The sequence below is a fragment of the Pogona vitticeps genome, chromosome 4, assembly GCF_051106095.1.
Source record: "Pogona vitticeps strain Pit_001003342236 chromosome 4, PviZW2.1, whole genome shotgun sequence".
NCBI lineage: Eukaryota > Metazoa > Chordata > Lepidosauria > Squamata > Agamidae > Pogona > Pogona vitticeps.
Window position 1 is genome coordinate 233778759 of NC_135786.1, and position 22652 is coordinate 233801410.

The 22652-nt window shown below is 43.0% G+C and overlaps 1 protein-coding gene across 1 annotated transcript; it reads right to left on the reverse strand.

Annotated features, from left to right (window-relative positions):
• Positions 1–1813: 1813 nt before the first annotated feature.
• Positions 1814–21977, reverse strand: LOC110084861 (uncharacterized). The gene is made up of 2 exons (XM_020804557.3): positions 21840–21977; positions 1814–3842 (listed from the first exon to the last, which is right to left on the reverse strand). The coding sequence occupies exons 1-2, from the start codon at positions 21879–21881 to the stop codon at positions 2841–2843; spliced, it is 1044 nt and encodes a 347-aa protein (XP_020660216.3). The 5' UTR covers positions 21882–21977; the 3' UTR covers positions 1814–2840.
• Between the last annotated feature and the right edge of the window lie 675 nt (positions 21978–22652).

Consider the following 22652-nt stretch of genomic DNA (forward strand, 5'->3'; position numbering starts at 1 on the left):
AAGGCAGGACAGAAATACAATAAGCAATAATATTTCCATGCAATTTGGAAAAGAAAGAAAATACAAATTTGGTGCTCACAGATGCATGAAATGGAAAGAGATATATGTGCTTTGGCTGATCATCTTGTGTAGGCTTCCATTAGTCTTGCAAAAAAAAAAATGAATGGATTAAAATAATGAAATATTTCTTAATTCCATGTAAGTTGGTATGGGATTCCAAGTGTGTTGTAGTGGATAGAGTGACAGACTGGAGAACAGGTTTTAAATCCCCACTTGGCCATCAGAATTCACTGAGGGAGTAGATCTGGTTCAACCACTCCTTAAATATCCCACTTACCTTGAAAGCCTTATTAAACTCACTATAAGTCAGTTCTGACTAGATAGCAGAAATAAACTCTCCCTTCCTGAAGTGTGCATGTCTCCCCATACAGGGGACTGTTCAGACATGTTCTCTAGCCATTTAGAAGCTCAGCCAAAGAGCAGGCTTAACACTTCAAAATGTTGAATGTTTACTCTGGCCCTTTTCAACATCAGCAAAGAATACTGTTCTTGAACTTTTTTTCTAATACCGGAGGGCAGATTACCTTGCTGGATGGGGAGAGGAGGGAGACACCATGCCTTTCTCTCTCTCTCTCAACCAGCAAAAGGAGGAATGGAAATTGCCTGGCCCCTTTCTAACCCGAGCACATTGTTGACTGTTCCTTGATGCTATTTTTAGTCAAGCCTTCCAGTGAAAATGCAATGGAAACGTGCTATTTGAAGTGCAAACTGAGGGATTGTTTTGCTTAGCCAAAGACACCAGTTGAAAGAATGCTAGCTCAATTCCTCTTTCTCATTTATTGTGCATCAATCAAAGTAGAGGATGAGAGAGAGGGAGTAAGAGAACATAGATGGGCTGGATATTTGTTAACAAAGTGCCTGTCCAGATGTATTCATCAGTATTTGGACTGCTGTTGGTAGGATTTGGTCCAAACCAAATTGCATTGTCCACATGTGTTTCTACTTAGATCAATCCATCCTGAACCTTTAAGGGTCCTCCGGCAAGGGGGCAGGAGGACGAGTCTCCCTGCTCAGACGCTGAGTGGCTGGACAAGCAAGGAGGTGGGGCAGCATCAGCCAAGCTATTGCCACAATTGGGGCACAGAAGGGGATGCCATCTGCACGAGCCATGCACTGCATGGTAACCAGTCCGGAGGGGTCTGGGAATGGGAGGTAATCAGGCCAGCCACCTGTGCCAGGGGGCTTCGTATTCGTATACAAATACGAAGCCCCCATCTCTGTTCAGAACTCCTTGGAAGCCTACATTATTCAAGTCCATTGGGTTTGAGCCTGCTTTTGTTCACCCTGACACTCACTGCTATGAACATGCTGAAAAAGGACCACCGAGAACTTCCAAAGGGGTCCCTACCTTTTTCTTCAACACTGCTACATCTCCTTGTTAAAAATTTGGGTTAAATATGTATAACCAAATATGTATCTGGTCAAATATGTCTCACACCTGGTGCCAGTTACAAACCCATTGGTTTCGGCTGTTCTTGTTGATTGCTTGTTTTCTCCGCCACCCATGAAATAAGGGTTTGCTTTGTCCTGTTGGTCCAAAGTCCTGTTTTGCTGGTTTCTGGGAAGTGACTACCCCACCGGATCACTTGTATGGCAGCTGTCAATGTGACTGCATTGTAATAGTCATTTAAATGAAGGGGATATGAAGAGCAATGAAGATCACAGAAGAAACAGTCAGTGGGTAAATTATGTTTACTGCATATCGTTTTGCTCTAATAAAATTAGAAAGATGCTAGCCGCTTAAACCAATGACTTTGATGATATGAATAACTCTTTATTTGTTCATTTATACCAGAGAGTTGCACAATTTAAAATTATGGACATATATAAAATATAGGTAAAATTATAAACAAATTAAATTTTAAGATAATTGGGCAGTTTTTGTCCGGAAGCGGGCTACTTCAATAGCCTTATCTCAGTCCTTTGCTAGATCTTCATTTGTACACATGGTGGGATATAAATGGCATGCATATAGGTGCTGCATTGACTGCATTTTTTCACAGTCACAGAAAAAAAAATTCTGTATTCAAGTAGCGTTAATTTACTTGTTTGTTTGTTTGTTTTATTTTTTTATCCCGCCCATCTAGTGGCCAAGCTACTACTCTGGGCAACTTAAAACAAAATGGCATAAACATAAGAGTCAATAATAAATATATGTTAAAACAACAAACAAAAGAAAACCCCGATCCTATACTAACTATATTTTTTTTAAAAAAAACAGCTAATACAGAAGATGGTGACAAAATAAAGACAATTAACCCCCCCCCAAAACCCAGGAGGACAAAAATTAAAGGAAGTAAATTTAACCAGATTTAACCAGGGGTAAGGCTGTGGAAATGAGCATTTTTTGATTGTCTTACTTTATTTAAGAGTTTATTAAGTGACTTGCAGATGATCCAGCTAGAGTCTTGTTCTGGTGGGAAACACTCTTCAGCATTCATACACTCGGCAAGGTGGTTGTCTTCATTTTCCGTACGTTTAGCCTGGCCTCTTAGTGCTTGAGATGGGAGCAGAAAACATTTCTTCATTTTTAATCATTGTCTAGAGGGTTGGAGTCCATGAAGTTGATGATTTTGGTGCAGTGTTTTCCTGTTCCATTCATTATTTGCTAGCACCTCCCACCATACTTCTGGAGGGACAATGCCAGCCAAATAATAGACTTTTTCAATATGGGGAAGTTTCAGGCAGTATATGTCCCTTCAAGAATACAGTATGCCACTGTAGCCATGTCAGTATTATGAGCACAGTGCCTGAAACAGGGTGGTATCTACTGTCCAGCTTCATTCTTCATCAGCCTGGATGACATCTCCTACAGCCATCCTCCGTGAGGACAGCCTCCCTGTAAGGAGATCATCATCTGCCTCATCCTGATCCTCCTCTGGGCCCCTATGCTTTTTGGCCAGGGTGTTGATCAATCTGCTTGCTTCACTGAGGGTCTTGTGAGCTCGTTGGCTTGCGGTTTTTGTCTTGCTTTCCTCTAAGCCAACCCCCGTAGCTTTCAAAGGTCTGCCTTTGCCCATCAACTCTTGTTGTTCCTTCATCTGCTTCAGTGTGAAGCGACGCCGGCCGGTTCCCTGTGAAGAGTTTTCTGAAATCTTCATGTCCTTCTGTGAATCGAGAGCTTGCAGATTGTTCTGGGGGATCAAAGGTTTACGGCACGGCATAGGGGACTCATCATTGGTGGGTTTCTTAGCTGGCTTGGCATTTTCCTCAGTGGGCAAGATAATCTGAATCTCACAAGAGGATTTGGCAACACTCAATGAATGGATGCTCCCTTGATTCTGTAAAGTGGAGCTGTCAAAGGTCTTGGACTTGGGGAAGTTTTCCCTCTCTAGCTGTGGCACATTTTTCACCCTCTTGACATGAGGCTCACTGCCATAGGAGCCAACACTAGCTAGCTTAAAAGCAGCCAGCTGGGCATCTCTTTGGATGCTCATGATCTTCTTCAGCTGAGCCTCCTTGACTTCCAAGGGGATCTCAAGAGGAGCCAACTTCACTGGCCGTTTCAGTGCAAGATTATCCATACTTTGAGCCTCTCCTGCATAAAAGGGTTTAGAAGAAGAGACGCCTTCTTTAGGCGTTATTTCAGCCTGGGCGTTGGTCCCCTCTGGGACGGACAGCATCTCTGAAAGGTTAGGAGCAGAACGGTGGAAACTGGGAGATCTGAGACCCTTCCCCTTTTTGTCTGCAGGTATTACTGGGGTCGGTTTCTTAGCCGGTTGGAGGTTCATCACCGTAACTTCACTCACTGTGCAGTTGAATCTGGGCATTTTATCTTCTGCCTGGAAGAGCAACAGATATGGAAGTGGCTCTTAATACCATGCATGAACTCAAAAGAACCTCACATTAAATTGATTATCCCACACCTGATCCTTCAACATTTTCTGTTCACTTATAACACTCATTATGTATAGAAGAATTAACAGAATTAGCCCCGTTTGGAATGAAGAGATGTGTAAAGATCAGAAACCCACATGACTGCTAGGAAGCAGGAATAGGTTTTACCTGAAGATAATAACAAGCCATAGAAGAATCTTGTCAGTGTCCCGTGGCCACAGATATATAAACATATGTTTCAGCACATTCATAATAAGAGAAAAATAGCTAAATTAGTCCCTTGCAACAGAGGAGGGCAACAAGGAAGGTCAGGGGGCTGGAAATCAAGCTCTATGAGGAAAGACATGTTTAGCCTGGAGAAAAGAAGACAGAGACGAGATATGAGATCAGTTTTCAAATACTTGAAAGACTGTCATTCAGAGGAGGGGCAGGATCTGTTCTCCATCATCCCGGAGTACAGGAAAGACAACAATGGGCTCAAGCTACAGAAAGCCAGATTTTGGCTGGATATATGGAAAAATCTCTTAACTGTTAGAGCAGTATGACAATGGAACCAATGACCTCAGAGGCAATGAGTTCTCCAACACTGGAGGCATTCAAGAGAAATTTAAACAACCAGCTGACAGATATCCTTTGATTTGTATTCCTGCATTGACCAAGGGGTTGGACTCAATGGCCTTATAGTCCCCTTCCAACTTCATGATTCTATGGTAAGATGTAAATGAAATCTATCCTACTGCATTCACTGGAATCCAGTCACTAACTAAGATTTTTTTTTTAGATCATTAGCGTTAGTGTGATATAAGCTTTGATCAAAATAAATAGTATGCCACGATTAGGCCCACAAGACAGAATGAAATGTGAACCCCTCGTGATCTTCAAGTAAATCCCTTATCAGGATATGTAATAACCGTGCTCCAGAAAGATTCATAGAATTGCAGACTTCCTGTGCTCCAATCTGAGCATTGTTCCAGGTTGTGTGGGGTGGTTGTTCAACCAAAAATAAGGACTGGGTGAGTTTTTCCCCCTATCTCTAAAGGCAGGTGAGAGCAGCTACAAGCCATGGTGGGTATATCATCTTCAACTTTAGAGGCCTCAGGATTGAGAATAAATTGGAAACATTCATTTTGTACCTTCTTAAACCAGCAATGGGACAGAATGCATCTTGGCTCAAAAACTCTAAACGTCCAAGGTTAATAATGCTCTCTGTCTGTTGCACTTGCTTTGCCCTTTTCTGACCAAAGCAATTAGCAATAGATTAAATTCATTTTTAAAAAATAAAACATTTTTAAAAAGAGATTTAAAACATCATTCAAAAGCAAATCTGCACAAAATAAATTGGAAATTTGCCCCTCCTGATCCAGCATGGTGTTTTGTTATGTTCTTCCTTCCTTCCATAGTTGTGAACTGTGATGCCCACATGGAACCACTAGATGCCAATTGCTGGAGGCAACACTGGTAGAATCCTGTCATTTTCCTGCCATGCTGTAGACGTCCTGGAATAATGTAGCTAATTTCTGAAAATCATGGAATAATCTGGCCCCCAAGGACTCTCTTCACATTCTTATGGCTTGATCAAGTTCTGCATTTTAATTGGCCACCTGTCCTTATTCAAGAACATTTATTTTCTTGCCAATGTGCATTGCCACGCTATTGTATTTTTGCCAGCATCCTTGGCTAATACAATAAATATGGTTAGACCTGACTGTTACTACCTGGGCACATCATAAGAAAGGATTTTCTGGAAAAGACAATAATGCTAGGAGAAACAGAAGCTAGCAGGACAAGAAGTAAAACCAAATATTATATGGGCTGACTCTGTAAAGGAAGCCACAGGTTTGAGTGAGCAGGAGTTGAGCAGGACTGTCTGTCTGCAGGACCTCATCTATGTATGCAGGTAGGTATGGTTTCTCTCCCCCACTTTTACTCTCACAACAAGCCTAGTAGTACCTCAGCACAATCTTTCTAAAGTCTTATGCTAATTGACCTAATCTCTGTCCAGCTTTAAGCTCTACCTTTCTCTCCCGTTGCCCATCTCTGCACACGTAACTTACTAATTTCTTGGAAAACAACAGTTAAAAGTGCTCAAAAGTCAACCTTGTTCCAAGCCTTTTTATATGTCTGCAATGGTCTCATGAATGACGGAAACCCGGGTAAGACTGATGTATCCAATATTCAGGAAGTAGGGATATGGGACCATTTTAAAAAATGCCTTACAGTATCTAATTCTAAGGCCACAATCCTGAGTGCTCCCTGGAAGGACAGATCCTGAAGCTGAGGCTCCAATACTTTGGCCATCTCATGAGAAGAGAAGACACCCTGGAAAAGACGCTGATGTCGGGAAAGGGTGAAGGCAAGAGGAGAAGGAGATGACAGAGGATGAGATGGTTGGACAGTGTCATCGAAGCGACCAACATGACTTTGACCAAACTCCAGGAGGCAGTGGAAGACAGGAGGGCCTGGCATGCTATGGTCCATGGGGTCACGAAGAGTCGGACACGACTTAACGACTTAACAACAACAACAAAATAGCCTTAGTGGCTGAAATCCTGTTGCTTAGAATAATTAGAGTCAAAATTAAGTCATAATTAGAATAAGCCCACAGAATCACTGGGAATTTGGTAAGTCAGTTCTTCTGGAAATTCTGTTTATTCAGTTGACTTACTATACTGAGCAACAGAATTTCAGCCGGCGATACCTGCCTCTAGTGAGAGATACATGAGATTGCTTTGTAAATATACAAATATTGTAAATATGTGTGTCTTTCCGTGAATGTCATACCAGTGGTAATGTAGTCCCTTATCTATGTAAGTATGGTAGTTCTCCTAGCAACTTCATCTTCACAACAAGCCTGTGAGGTAGGCTAAGGTGAGAAATAGGGAGCATAATTAAATGAATGTCATTGCTGAGTAGAGACTTTGAAGCAGGAAAGAGAGAAAGAGAAGAGAGAGAGAGAGTTTACTTTAACTCGTACGTTGTGCTATGTTACTTCAGGGGGCGATCTGTCAGGAAAGCAATGTTATTACAGTTCTATACTAGCTTTCCTCCAATTAACTCATCTCCTTACTTTATTTCCAAAGAACCTTGAATGGTAGGACATGATGAAGGAGAGTGATTGGGCCAAGTTCCTCCAGATAGTTTCACAATCAAGTCTAGCAATGGCTCCAAAACCTGGGTGCCCAGATGTTCTTGGACTGCAACTCCCAGAAATGCTGGCCAGTACAACTAGGGATGAAGGCTTCTGGGAGTTTGAGTCCAAGAACATCTGGAAAATCAAGGTAGAGAACTAGGGCTTGATTAAGACATTTAGATACCCTAAGCACTGAAGACGATTATGGTGTCCCTATGAATATAACACACTGCGGGTCACATGACTTGAAAAAAGTATCCCACAGTATATGCATGAAAATATGGTAATTTAAGTGTATAGTATGTGGGGGGAAAAGAAATATGGTATATACAATTATACATATGATCAAATCACCAGCTTCCAACCAAATCTTGCACTTTCATGCTTTGATTCATGTAGACAGATTTTGTCAGATTCTGTAAACTAAAAAGCTCAAACAAGAGCTGAAAACCACTTTGGGGGGGGGGGTTAATAGTGGCTGTTATTTATTTGGTTAGCATGTATAGCACAGAGACCATGGCCAGCAGCTCTTATTATCCTTATCCCCCACCCAACCTCCCTAATTACAGAAGTAAAAATTTAAAAAACATACACCTAGCATTGATGATGATGATGATTGATCCTTTCACTCAAATAATGAGTTTTCTCATTAGGTGAGTCTTTATCCTTTTTAGTTTTTAATGGTTCACACTCAATCAATTTAGGTAGGGAGGTGGTTTCTTCTTGGGGCTTTTGAGGGAGAGAGCCGAGGATGAGGGCTGGATGGATGTGGTTTGTTAAGAAGGGTGCACCATTTGCACGATGCTCCATGGTAAAGCCAGCTCTGAAAAAAATCTCTGTGGTTCTCCCTTCCCTTGTTGATGCCCTAAGCACGTGCTTAGTCTGCTTAATGGTTAATCCGGGGTGCTTGGGAACCACTGACATAGAGCCTTCAAGCTGGATCTCTCAAATCCTAGTGGCTTTCACAGAGGTGGCAGTGAAAATCTACTGCTCACGTTAGCACTTAACAGGGATGGGGACTCAAGTCTCATGACTGGCTATCAAGTTGGATTTAAGTCACATCGGTAAGCTGACTCAGACTTGATCCTAGATTATTTTCCCAATGACTCAGCCAACTCCTGACTCAGAACCCACCAACCTCCTCCTTTTTTTCTGGGGAAAAGAGCTTGCTTTTAATAGGGACTTGAGACTTGGGACTCGAGACTTGGTATCAACGACTCGGACCCAGAGTTGGGACTCAGACCCAAAGACTGGCCAACATCCCTGGCACTTGATTCTGCAAATCCCCCACAAGTTACACCATCATGGCTCTTGGGGTCTAAATCTGTGACTTCTGCTATCTGAGTTACTGTAAGAAATGATGTAACCTGCATGGACCTTTTTTTTTTTTGTATGCATGGCGCCAATTCACAGGAGTGGTTGGCTTACCCATGAGAATACAATATTGCAAACATCATTGCTGTCGGATTTTTTTTCAGTGTGGGTAGCCCCCATGCCCAAATGAGACTCATCCAGCACTAAAAATCTGATCAACATAGCTTGTCTCTCCCCACCTTTGCAGAAAAGTCCTACAGTTGAGGGTATGATTGCATGAGAAGGGGAGAAAGGTTGACCGTTTCACTGGCCAACTCTTTTTTGTTTCACTACAGGTAAGCAGGGGATACAGGGAGAAGAGAACAATAAGATGCAACATATGTGCTGTGCCCCATGGATGCACTGAGAGAGTTTTATGGGAAATGTTGATGGATCAGGAGTCCACAGTTAGATGCAGAAGAACTTGCCAACACAAATTATTTATCAAAATGACAGTGCAGAAAGCATCCGAACTTCCCAGGCTTCCCTGTTTTGAATCTTTTGGCTCAAGGGGGAAAAAACACTTTGCAGAGTTACATTATTAAAAAGACCCAAAGAATTATGCACCTGCTTCTTTTGAGACTTTCCGCTTGGCTGTAATGTAGCAGCTGCAAATTGTTCCTTTTTAATTCTCAGATGTCTCCTTTTGGCACGGTCAACGGAGTGGCAATGCACAATGCTGGCATTTCATTGCGAAAGGAGAAACAAGGCTCTAAGATACATTAGGTTTATTTTCCTGCCTCCTTTTCTTTCTACATCAGAGCATCATTTTCAAATACTTGATAGTCCTACAGAGGAGGGGCAGGCTCTGCTCTCAATCATCCCATTACAGGACATACAACAATGGGCTCAAGCTACAGGAAGCTAGATTTAGAGTGAATGTCAGGAAAAATCTCTTAACTATTAGAACAGTTAGTTAGTTAGGCCTCCTTCAGTCTCAAGAGACTAGGGTAACGTGCTCTGAATGGAGGACTTGGAACAGCATCTAGTGTGGTGGAGAAGGCCAATTCGAGAGTGACGATCCCTTCCACACTGAAGAAAAATACAATCTGTCCCCTGTCCAGCTCCCTGGTTTTGCTGATTTTGGGACTGCCTCTTTGCCTTGGCCTGTTGGACAAGGGTCTCTTCAAATTGGGAGAGGCCGTGATGCAATGCCTGCCTCCAGGCTGAACGCTCAGAGGTCAAAGTTTCCCATCTGTTGAGGTCCATTTCCAAGGCCTTCAGATCCCGCTTGCAGATCTCCTTGTATCGCAGCTGTGGTCTCCCTCTTGGGCAATTTCCCTGCACTAATTCTCCATACAGGAGATCTTTTGGAATCCGACCACAAGCCATTCTCACAACATACTCAAGCCTGTTGTTAGAACATTACAACAATGGAAACAATGACCTCAGGAGAGAGTGAGCACTCCAATGCTGGAGGCATTCAAAAGAAAATGGGGCAGCCGTCTCTCAGATCAACTTTGACTTGGATTTCCGCATTGAGCAGGGGGTTTGGACTCGATGGTCTTATAGGCCCCTTCCAACTCCATTATTCTATGATTCTATTATCAAAAATAGCTGGAGATGCCTTGCTAAAGTCTACGTGGTTATCGGATCTGAACATTCATGATCTCTTGATTATATGGTGAACCTGCACATCCAGGGGAGATTATTTATTTGTTTATTGTGCCTTTCTCCTAAAGACAGCTTACAGAATTAAAAGAAATAAAGTTTAAAAAAAGAAATCATGATTTTTTGTGATATTTTAATCGCATTGAACATAATATCCTATTAAAACTTGTATTAAGAGCTATGTTTTCTTACCACACCAAAACACCTCAGCAGAAGCAATACGCTGTTGTAGGTCTGTAAGCAGTGAAAACCAATTTTCTCCAAACCTTTCAGCACACATTAATCTCCTTTTTTTAAAAAACACACACACAAAGCTTTCCTTAAATTATTTGAAAATGCATATAAAAGTGTTGTATTTAAGATGTTTCTTATAACTACAGAATCAATTTGATACAACATCATCCTTTACAGACCAGGAACTTGCCTCCTGATTTGGGGCATTCTTGCAATATAGATGACACTATGTGGAAAATGTTCTCTCTGTATTAAGAAATGATAGGTGGGCAGGTTTTGATGCAGGAGGATTGTGATATCCATTGGAGATCAGTTTCAAACACATACACACTGCAGATGACAACAAAATGCAGGCGTAGCAAAGCTTATACATTGCATGTCTCTTTCTCCATCTAATGGCCAGTTCTGGTAAAAACATCCTAGAAAAACATATAAACATGTACTTCTGAGGGGTTTTATTTAATATTTTAGGCAGCGGGAAAGTGAATCCATGGATACTGATACTGCAAATAGTGGGGTCCTATTGTATTCTGCTTTCGTCTTGCTAATCTGGAGAAACTGGGCATTTCAGAGATTGGCTTTTGAGCTTCTCCCTGAAATTTGTAAGAAAATAACTGTTGCTGTTTTGTGCAAACTAGGAAAAGTATCAGTGTATTCGCGAAGGCTTTCATGGCTGGGATCTAATGGTTGTTGTGGGTTTTTCGGGCTCTTTGGCCGTGTTCTGAAGGTTGTTCTTCCTAACATTTCGCCAGTCTCTGTGGCCGGCATCTTCAGAGGACAGCAGTGCCGGCCACAGAGACTGTGTGTGTGTGTGTGTGCGTGTGTGTGCGTGCGTGCGTGCGTGCGTGCGCGTGCACGTGCACGTGCACAGACACATGCACTTAGTTTTACAAAGAAACCTAGTTTTTGCAATGTGATGTTTCATGCAAAATGCAGAAAAGAAGAATAAGTGAAACAGGTGCTTGATGCCCTGATCTTATGCTGAAGACAGAATCTCTGGCATTGTTCTTTTCAACCATCTGTCTCACCGGATCAGTTCTAACCAACTTTTCTAGCCGCCTAGAGTGGTCTATCGACTAGATAGGTGGGATATAAATAAAATAAATAAAAAATAAATAAATTTCAGGCACTGTGAGATGACTTTCATCTCTCGCTTTCAGACAACCCCTCTGCACACATTAAAAAAAAAACAAAGCAAAGTGTGCTGCTTATATACCACCCCATAGTGCTTCAAGAACTCTTTGGATGGTTTACAAGTTAATTATGCGGGCTACACATTGTTTCCTCCACCCCCAGCAAGCTGGGTACTTATTTTACTAACCTCAGAAGGACAGAAGGCTGAGTCAACCTTGAGCCGGCTACCTGGGATTCAACCCCAGGTCGTGAGCACAGTTTTGGCTGCACTACAGCAGTTTAACCACAGTGCCACGTGGCTCCATCAGAGAATGACAATCGAAAGGGGTGCACAGCCCTCCTTGCATATTTACTTAAACTGGATTACATGATGATTGGATGAGGCTGTTTGCACAGAGCCCTTTGTGAAATCACCGCTAATCCTTTTATAACTCTTACATCATGAGGCAACTGATTCCTCAACAGGCTTAATACGGCTTTTGTCCAGTCATTCAGAATGATGCTTAACTGAGGTGAGTCAAGGACAAAAACTAAGTTGGAATGTAAGGTCCACGTGTCCTTGATCATGCCCCGTCAGCCAAAACCTTTGAGCCTGATCACTTACACAGAACAAAGTCAAGGTTCTTGGAACAGATGTTCCCGTTTTGGCTACTAAATCTTGTTTCATCTTTTAAAGAACTAACCTCCCTTTCATTGCTTCCTCATGACAAAGCAGTTCGTTTGTTTAAAAGGTCTAAATGTAAGGGCTCAGCAACTTAATTTTAGTTATGTATTGCTACCCTCGGAGCTTCCTATACCTAGTTATATTTATTTATTTATTTATTTATTTATTTATTTATTTATTTGATTTTTACCCCGCCCCTCTAGACCATGTCTACTCGGGGCGGCTTACAAAATAAAACAAAACAGTATAAAAATATATAAAATCATAAAATTACATATTTCAATTTAAAACAATTAATTTAAAGAGAGGATTACCAAGATGGAATAGCCAAAAAAAGAGAGAGAAACAGAGAAAAAGACTTAATTGACTGGAGGGAAGGCCTTCTTAAATAACCAAGTTTTTAACTGGCTTTTAAAAACACCCAGCGAGGGTGCCAGCCAAATTTCTGTTGGGAGGGCATTCCACAGCCGAGGGGCCACCGCCGAGAAGGCCCGGTTTCTTGTTTTTTCCTTCTGGGCCTCTCTCGGCGTCAGACCCCTCAGCCGCCCCTGCTGGCTATATCGGGTGATCCGGGTAGATCTGGGTGGGAGAAGACGATCTGCCAAATATTGAGGTCCCAAACCATTTAGGGCTTTATAAGTGATCATTAGCACTTTGAAGTCAATGCGGAAACGGATGGGCAACCAGTGCAAAGCAGCCAGGGTGGGGGAGATATGCTGGTGTTTTCTCACCCCACTAAGGAGCCTGGCTGCTGCATTCTGGACCATCTGAAGTTTCCGCGTCAGCCTCAAAGGCAGCCCCACGTAGAGTGCATTACAATGGTCTAATCTCGAGATTACGAGCGCATGGACTAGAGTAGTGAGGGCCCCCCGATCAAGATATGGTCGCATCATAAGAAGGCATGATTCTTAAGAAGAATCATAAGAAGGCATGATTCTCTGGAAAAGATAATAGTGCTGGGGAAGGCGGAAGGCAGCAGGAAAAGAGGAAGACCATATATGAGATGAATTGACTCCATAAAGGAAGCCACAGGCTTGAGTTTGCGAGAGCTGAGCAGAACAGACATTTTAGAAATCGCTCATTCATAGGGTCTCCATAAGTTGGAGGTGACTTGACAGCATATAACAACAAAAACTATGTACATACAATATATATCACACATATACATAGGTCAGGAACTGAAGCTTTAAGCTTCTGGGTCTGTCAATATAAGCAGAAATGCAACTATGTATTTGAATCCTTCTTTTAATAATCAGACTAATTTTGATTTTATCCACTTATTTCTTAATTTTATGGAAAGGTTAGATGATCTATCCACCACTGGTGACTTTTTGATGAGTTTGCAACATTCTTCCCCTGTTTTCAGATTTCATCTTGCATAGCCAGAATGATCATAGTCAGTATGGTGCAATAGGAATAATACTGGAGCTTGATCGTGAAGATTTTTACTCAGGTTTTTGTAATGGTTTATAACATGGTGGCAAACCAAGCTTTGATATTGTACCTTTAACCAGTTGGGGCTCCCCCTAATGTGTGCCATTCCTGGCCAATTGAGAATTTCAATTAGACTAAAAAGCCTAAAAGAAATTATCCCAACTTCAGCTTTGGCCATGAAGAAATTGAAATAGTTGGGATTTTTGTGGGCCTTGGTTCGATCATCAGTCCAGATGGAGACTGCAACCAAGAAATCAAAAGATGACGGAGACTTGGAAGGGCAGCAACAAAGGAGTTAGAAAAGATAAGCAGGTGTAGGGATGTTTCACAGGAGACCAAACCAAGATCATCCACACACTTGTACAGGTGTGGAAGCTGGAATGGGGGAAAAAATGGATTCATTAGAAATGTGGTGCCGGAAAAGAGCTTCGCCGATACCCTGGAGGGACAGAAAGTGGATCTTGAATCAAACTAAGCTTGAATTTTCTCTGGAGGCAAAAATCCTGAAACTAAGGCTGTCCTCCTTTTGGCACAACATGAAAAGGCAATATTCTCCAGAAAAAAAACAACAATGTAGGGAAGAATGGAAGTCAGCAGAAGAAGAGGAAGACCAAATACAAGATGGACTGACTCCCTAAAGGAAGGTATAGGCATGAGTCAACAAAAGCTTGAGTGTGGCTGTTGAGGACAGAACATTCTATAGATAGCTTATTCATAGGGTTGTCATTGTTGTTGTTTAGTCGTTTAATTGTGTCCGACTCTTCGTGACCCCATGGACCAGAGCACGCCAGGCCCTCCTGTCTTTCACCACCTCCCAGAGTTTGGTCAAAGTCATGTTGGTCACTTCGATGACACTGTCCATCCATCTCATCCTCTGTCGTCCCCTTCTCCTCTTGCCTTCACACTTGCCCAACATCAGGACCTTTTCCAGGGAGTCTTCTCTTCTCATGAGAATGTCATACGTTGGACCAAACCCGCTGAATCTGTGGCTGAACAGTGAACCAACTCTTCAGTACAGTAAAAATGAAGGTCAGTTTGGGTAACCCCATGAAAGTTCTTTGTAGCTTTGAAAGGGAAGGCCTGGGAATGAGGGACAAAGGATCCTGCCAACCATATTGTTCTGGCATACTGGATCTTTCCCCAAAAAATTAAGCAAGTGCTATGTAAAAACAAGATTAATTTGATTATTCCAAGTGAGATTCAAATACACAGTTGCGCTCTCTGAAAATTGGTTTTCTCTTACGACAAGCATGATCCAAAAGTTATCCAGAAAAGTCATAAAGGTAAAGGTAAAGGTTCCCCTTGACAATTTTTGTCCAGTCATGTTCGACTCTAGGGGGCGATGCTCATCCCCGTTTCCAAGCCATAGAACCAGCGTTTTGTCCGAAGACAATCTTCCGTGGTCACATGGCCAGTGCGACTTAGACACGGAACGCTGTTACCTTCCCACCGAGGTGGTCCCTATTTATCTACTTGCATTTGCATGCTTTCGAACTGCTAGGTTGGCGGGAGCTGGGACAAGTGACAGGAGCTCACTCCATCGCGTGGATTCGATCTTACGACTGCTTGGTCTCCTGACCCTGCAGCACAGGCTTTTGCGGTTTAGCCCGCAGCGCCACCACGTTCCTTAGGCTAGAAAAGTCATAGAAAGCCTCAAAGCAGCAAAGTAAGGTGGTACCTTACTGACAAACACATTTCGTGTGCCATATGTTTTCACAGACTGCAACCCACTTATTCAAATGTAAACGGTCAGTAATCCATAGAAACTCACACCAAACAAACCAGGTTAGTCTCTAAGATGTCACAAGATTGTTTGTTTGTTTATTTGTTTGTTTGTTTTTTGCTGTAACAGATTAACATGACCATCCCTGTGGGGAAAAATATTCATGCACACTTAATAATAATTGTGTGCCATCAAGTTGATTTCAACTTATGACAATTCTTTTCAGAGTTTTCAAGGTATAGAGTACTCAGAGGTCTTTGCCGTTCCTTCCCTTCTTCTGGGGGCACTCTGGAAATGAGCAGCTTTCCTAAAGCCTCACAGACTGGTCCTGGGAAGCACAGTGAGGAATTGAACTCCCAACCTCTGACTCCTCAGCCTGGTATCCAGCATGCTGAGCTATCTAGACAGCTTCTTTCATGAGAACCAGGACAATTCAAGGAATTTTGGGATATAGAGCGGGAGGGAGGAAATCCAACCAGCACTGTCCTCATCCTGGTGGTGAAAAACTGAGTTGCAAATAACAACAAACAATATAATGACTGATGATTTTCTCCTCTTTCATGATGCCTGGGGCAGCTGTTCTACTCTACATGATGATAGAGTTCCTGACACTCTTCCAAGTTGCTTCATGATCACAGTGTGTGATTTTTCTCTCCATTAGTTCCATTTTTTTTTACTAGAGATGGGGCAATGTGTGTCATGTGACACAGGATGCAATCACACAAGGAAACAGATCACAATTTGGACCACTTATGAAGCAGCCTGATGCAATCAGTTTACCAGTGGGTTCATCATGTATACAAGGAAATGCACTCCAGCCGGACTCCAAATTGGACCTTTTTGGTCCAATTGCAGAACTTCTACTTTGGGGGACATGGACTGGAGCAGCTCCCCAACAGACTGAAGGGTTGCTTTAAGGGAGATCACTAAAACAATCATTTCCAGTGTGATCAGCTGTGATCCTTTGCCACTGATTGACCTCACCCATAGTTAGCTATAATTAAAAAGATCGCTGGGGCAGGAGAGTCGCCGTGGAAAGCGTACTGTTGCCATATTTAGAAGCAGTCCTGTTTCAGGTGTAATGTGTAGCTCTGCCAATGGAAAGCACATCAGAAGAGTTCTAAATGCTGGCATCAACATGGCAGAGAGGAAGCACAGCAAACAAATTCTCGGTGTGAGATAATGGATGGCTCAGGGGCTTAGGCATCTGGCTGCAGAGCCAAAAGTTGGAAGTTCAAATCCTCCTCTGTGCCTCTTGGAGAGAGGCTGGACTCAATCCAAAGGGCCCTTTCAAGTCCTGAAGTTCTAAGACTGCATATGATATGATATGATATGATATGATATGATATGATATGATATGATATGATATGATATGATATGATATGATATGATATGGTACAGTACGGGTGACAAGAAATCTCAGAGGTATTAAAGGGGCATTATACAAGTACATTAGAAACAGAAGACCAATCAAGACGTCAGGGGATCTACAGCCAAGCTGCAATCCTGTTTAAACTTGCTTGCTAATAAATCCTATTAGACATGGGAGGAGAGATGAATAAACATGTGTGGGATTAAGCAGCATGTGTTAAACAGCATGTGTAACAGCATGTGTAAAGAGCATGTGTAAAGAGCATGTGTAAAGAGCATGGACTCAAAAAGGTTCTTTGCCCAGGTATAGCTGTAAAGACATGGACCTCTGATCTCAATGCTTAGTAATGATAATGCATGGACAGGGCGCGGGTCAGGGGACTCCTAGCACAACCCTTACTTACTTACTTACTTACTTACTTACTTACTTACTTACTTACTTACTTACTTACTTACTTACTTACTTACTTACTTACTTACTTAACTACCTACCTACTTACTTACTTACTTACTTGCTTGCTTGCTTGCTTGCTTGCTTTATCTATCTATCTATCTATCTATCTATCTATCTATCTATCTATCTATCTATCTATCTATCTATCTATCTATCTATCTATCTATCTATCTATCTATCTATCTATCTATCTATCTATCTATCTATCTATCCATCCATCCATCCATCCATCCATCCATCCATCCATCCATCCATCCATCCATCCATCCATCCATCCATCCATCCATCCATCCATCCATCCATCCATCCCCCACCTTTCTCCTTAAAAAGCCCCCAAGGCGCCTTACATCATTGAAGAACAAAACCAAACAATATTTAAAAGCTTAAAAACAGTAAGTATACAAATATGTAAAAAGGATTAAAGCAGTATTATATTAAGAACGGTAAATACAATCAATAATAAACACATACTGAAAGAAAGAACAAAGCCTGCCTGAAGAGAAAGGTCTTTGCCTGCTTACGGAAGGACAGCAAAGAGGGGGTCAGCCTGGCTTCCCATGGGAGGAGGCTCCAGAGTTTGGGAGCGGCAACAGAGAAGGCCCTCTTCTGTGAAGGTGTCGGGACCAAGAGAAAGGCCGTCCCTGATTATCCTAATGCCAGGAAAGTTCATAGAGGGAGGCTCAACATTGGCTTTAAATACAGGAATATTTCGTCAAAGGGATCTCTATGTTATATATGGATCTGTGAAAGGGAGAAGGGAAGGTGGCATGGTTCCAGGATTTCTGGTTCTTATGGTGAAGAAATACCAGTTAATTGCCACATTTTTCCATGCAAAAAATGACACTTTTTCCTAAAATAATTATTTTATATACAAAAGGAAGCAGTCGCTCGGGGGCCTCTTCCTGCCACCATCGCTGCCCAATTGCCTCTTCCAGAGCTCACGGCTTGTCCCCTCTGGTGGCCCCGAGGCAGCAGCAGCAGGAGGTGGAGGTGAAGGAGCATTCACATGCACTTGGGTGCCTCTTGCTGCTGCCTTCCCCACCCACCCGATTACCTCCTCCAGTGCTACTGCCAACTGCCAGGGCTCACCTCCAGCTCGCGTTGCTGCCGCCTTGTCCCCTCCGGTGGTGGAGGCAGGAGGAGGCGGAGGAAAACGAGCAGTCACACGTGCTCAGGCGCCTCTTCCTGCTGCTGCCGCCAGATCACCTCCTCCCACGATCTCCTTAGGGCAGAGGACAAGACAGCGACATGAGCTGGAGGTGAGCCCCAGCAGTCGCACTGGAGGAGGTAATCGGGTGGGCGAAGGAGGCAGCAACAGCAGGAGATGGAGGTGGAGGAGCAGTTGCCCATTAACTGCTCCTCTGCCTTCATCAGGGGTCAAAATTAGGGGGTCATTTTATGCATTCTGGGATCGTATACACGAAAAAATACAGTATATGTCAGGTGGACAGGTAACAACTTCAGGCTGAGCATTGAGCTGAGCTTTATTTCCTGTGTGATCCCTATCCATCTTTCAAAAGACACCTAATAATGGGCTGAAGCTACAGGAAGCTGGAATTCAGGCTGAATATCAGGAAAAACCTCTTAACTGTTAGAGCAGTATAACAAGGGAACCAGTCAAGAGGTGGTGAGCGCTCCAATGCTGGAGGCATTCCAGTGAAGATTGGACCACCATCCATCAGATCTCTTTTGATCTGGATTCCTGCCTTGTGCTGGACTCAGTGGCCTTACAAGCCCCTTCCAACTCACATATTTTATGATACTATGAAAGCAAAAAGAAAAAAGTTACTCCTCCATGTTATTGGAGGAGCAGTCAAGCTGATATACCTCACTGGTTTGGAGCCACTTGCTGCCAAAGTAAAGAGTGGTCATTCAAATGCCCTCTGTGCCTATCAGGAGAGGGACCTGGTGAGATTGCTCAGAGGCACATGATAAGGTCACATCTCTGCCACATGTGTAGCCTTAGGCAAGCTGCACAGTTCCAGAGAGCCGGCAGAAGGAGGGACTAGCAAACCACTTTGGAACTACATTGGTAAATTCTGTGAGGGTCACCATAAGTCAGAAAGGACAGGACAAAAAAATGGTCATTGTTACTGTGATTGATCGTAGCATACTGTCCTGTTCTCAGCACTCATCAAAGACATGTTACATATTTTCTAATATGATGAATAACGATGTATGGAAGTGAGAGCTGGATCATAAAGAAGGCTGACCACCGAAGAACTGGTGCTTTGGAATTGCAGTGCTGGAGGAGGCTCTTGAGAGTCCCCTGGACTGCAAGGAGAACAAACCTATCCATTTTCTGAAGGAAATCAACCCTGAGTGCTCCCTGGAAGGACAGATCCTGAAGCTGAGGCTCCACTACTTTGGCCATCATGAGAAGAGAAGACTCACTGGAAAAAACCTTGATGTTGGGAAAGGGTGAGGGCAAGAGGAGAAGGGGACGACAGAGGACGAGATGGTTGGACAGTGTAACTGAAGCAACAAGCATGAATTTGACCCAACTCCGGGAGGCAGTGGAAGACAGGAGGGCCTGACGTCCTTTGGTCCATGGGGTCACGAAGAGTCGGACACAACTTAATGACTAAACAACAATATGATGAAACTGTTCCTTATGCCCAAGAACTCTCTCTACAGCTAGCCTGACAAGAGGAAACTTATTTCTTCCTTAGCATCTGGAGCTGTAAGTGGGAGGGACTGAAACAAGAACAAACATGTGGAAGGCTATTTATTCCATTATGCAACATTTCCACCCATCATTCAAAGTGGCAGACCAGTCATAAGTTTTCTATCTTACTAGGAGTGAGGCCCATGCAGGCTGACTACTAGAAGTTCAATTACAAACCCCAATTTTGCTGTCTCTTTGCAACTCCAGCACAGAGAGATGCGGAGGCTGCCAAAGAGATGACTCTGAGCTATGTTTGGCTGTGTGGGTCCCTCAGAGTGCAGTCCTGCACTGAAACTACAAGAGCGTTGCTGCTTTTAAAGAAATATCGGATCATAGGAAGTCACCTTATGAGGGATGTGAACCTCACAACCTCTCATTCTGAGAAAGTAACGGGGGAAGGGAGTTTGGGGGAAATCCTCTTTACTCCCTGTGCTGAGATTTCTCTGTATGGGCATTTCTGATTTTTGTTTTAGTATTTCTGTGAGAAATCTCACAGGAAACCTTGAGGGATTCAGAAATCTGCTCATGATTTTTCCTGTAGGCGATGCCAAGCTGCTCACAATTATTGCCAGTCCTGCAGAGAATGGCATCTTTCCCGTGCAGAATTCATCAGGAACAGTCAGAAGAAAAGCCAATCCGTGCAGGATCGTGACACTTCCTGCGCAGGATGGCATCTTTCCTGCACATCATTCACACACAAAGAGAGCAGGAGAAATGCACAGGATCTATTACAATTCTGGGCATATTTTCTTTGCAACATTTCCTGAAATGAGCACCAACTTACACAGGATTTGCCAATTTCCTGGGCAAAGCAAGAGCCGGGAGGGGAGAAAACCAGAGTCTCATTTCAATTTTCATGGGCAACCTGAAAATGTCACTGGTGCAGGAGGACATATACATGGTAGACAACACGATTTGTATGTAAAAGGTTTCAGGTTCCATTCCCAGGTTTACAAGTTAGAGGTCAGAAAAAATTCTTGCCGGAAAACACAGAGAATCCTGGTCGGACAGACTTGACAATACCGGGCTAAAGACATACAGTCTGACACAACTTTGTAGTATATTTGGCTTACTGCAAGATTATCCTATGCTGGAGGAGACTCTTGAGAGCCCCCTGGACTGGAAAGAGAACAAATCTATCCATTTTAAAAGAAATCAACCCTGAGTGCTCACTGGAAGGACAAATCCTGAAGCTGAGGCTCCAATATTTTGGCCATCTCATGAGAAGAGAAGACTCCCTGGAAAAGACCCTGATGTTGGGAAAGAGTGAAGGCAGGAGGAGAAGGGGACGACAGAGGACGAGATGGATGGACAGTGTCATTGAGGCGACCAACATGAATTTGACCCAACTCCAGGAGGCAGTGGAAGACAGGAGGGCCTGGTGTGCTCTGGTCCAGGGGTTCACAAAGAGTCGGACATGACTTAACGACTAAACAACAACAACATTATCCTATAGGCAGGCAAACGTTTTTCTCTCCACTTCTCTTTATTTTCTCTGCTTTCTTTTTCTTTCTTCAAGGAGAAAAAAAAGACTTTGTGCAGCTTACCATATGTTGTTGTGATGTGCTGCCCAGTCACCTCTGACTTACAGTGACCCCATGAATGAGCCATCTCCAAAATGCCCTGTCCTCAACTGCCCTGTCCAGCTCTTGCAAACTCAAGCCTGTGGCTTCCTTTAGGAAGTCAGTCCATCTTGTACGGGGTCTTCCTCTTTTCCTACTGCCTTCCACCTTTCCCAGCATTACTGTCTTTTTCCAGAGAATCCCGTCTTCTCAGTAGGACAGGGTCATTTTGAGCATTTTTGCCTCTGGAGACATACCATACGTAAACAGTGAGCTGCAGTGATCATGGAAGAAGGGAAGTTAGAGAGAACACCCCTGTCTATGCATTTATTTAATGATGGATCAGGAAATTTTGGGATGCTTAGCCCTTCCCTGACCCAAATAAACCACTGCAGCACCACACTCAACATTGGAGACAAGGGTAAACATTTGAAAAGTCTCCAGGATAAAAGCTATTTCAAGTGGTGGTTCTCTTAGGGCCACTTTTTGCTTTCAGAAATGGCATCAAAACACTGTTGCATTAGCCTCTTAAAAAAAGAAAGAAAGAAAGAAAACCCCTTTACAAAATATCTATAAAAACACCCTTGCCCTCCAGCATACTTACTAGCCGTCCAGGTAGCTCCTGTTTCGCTCGTTGCGTTATCATTCCACACTGTGATCTTTCCTGCTGGTGGCCGGACAGCTTTGCGCGGGCTGCCGCCGAAGGTCTACCTCCCGTGTGGGCTTAGGCTGCAGAGTCCGGCAAATGGGATAAGCAAGGGCTTAAGGACGATGGTTTAGCAATACGTAATGGTGGATTAGGGTCAGCTTTTATATAGGCACTTAGAGAAATTGGCTCAGCAGGAGTTCTAAAAATCCAGATTGCATCTTTAAAAAACAACCAACCCCCCCCCCCCAAAAGGTGGTAACACTTTTATTTCCTTCGATGATTATTCTCCTTTTTTTCCAAACTTTATTTGACCCCATTTTATCATGCAGGAGGTGGAAGCTGGTTGCGGTGTGCTGTGCGAGGAGCTAAACTATCTCCATCCGGTTATGTAACTGACAACACAATATGTTTCCTTAAGGGATGGAGCCGTGGGCTAGATTGCATAATCACCAGTATTTTATCACAAATTATATTTTGCTTTTCCAAGGACTTAAGCGAATGCAGATGATTCGGGTTTTAGCTCACTGCCAGCTAGTGAATACATAGTGATGTCTCTCCCGTTTTATATATTTTTGTATGCTTCACCTTAGCATGCACATTTTAGTATATGATATTATGCCATAGCCACCCTCAAAAAAAGAAACTTTTCCCATCACTGCATGGGAGGGGGGAGCTACAAAAAGTTCAGCTGGAATTACAGAAGTCCTTTCTCGTGTGTATGTGGAGAACATTTGCACCAATTATATATATACATTTATTAATGTATTT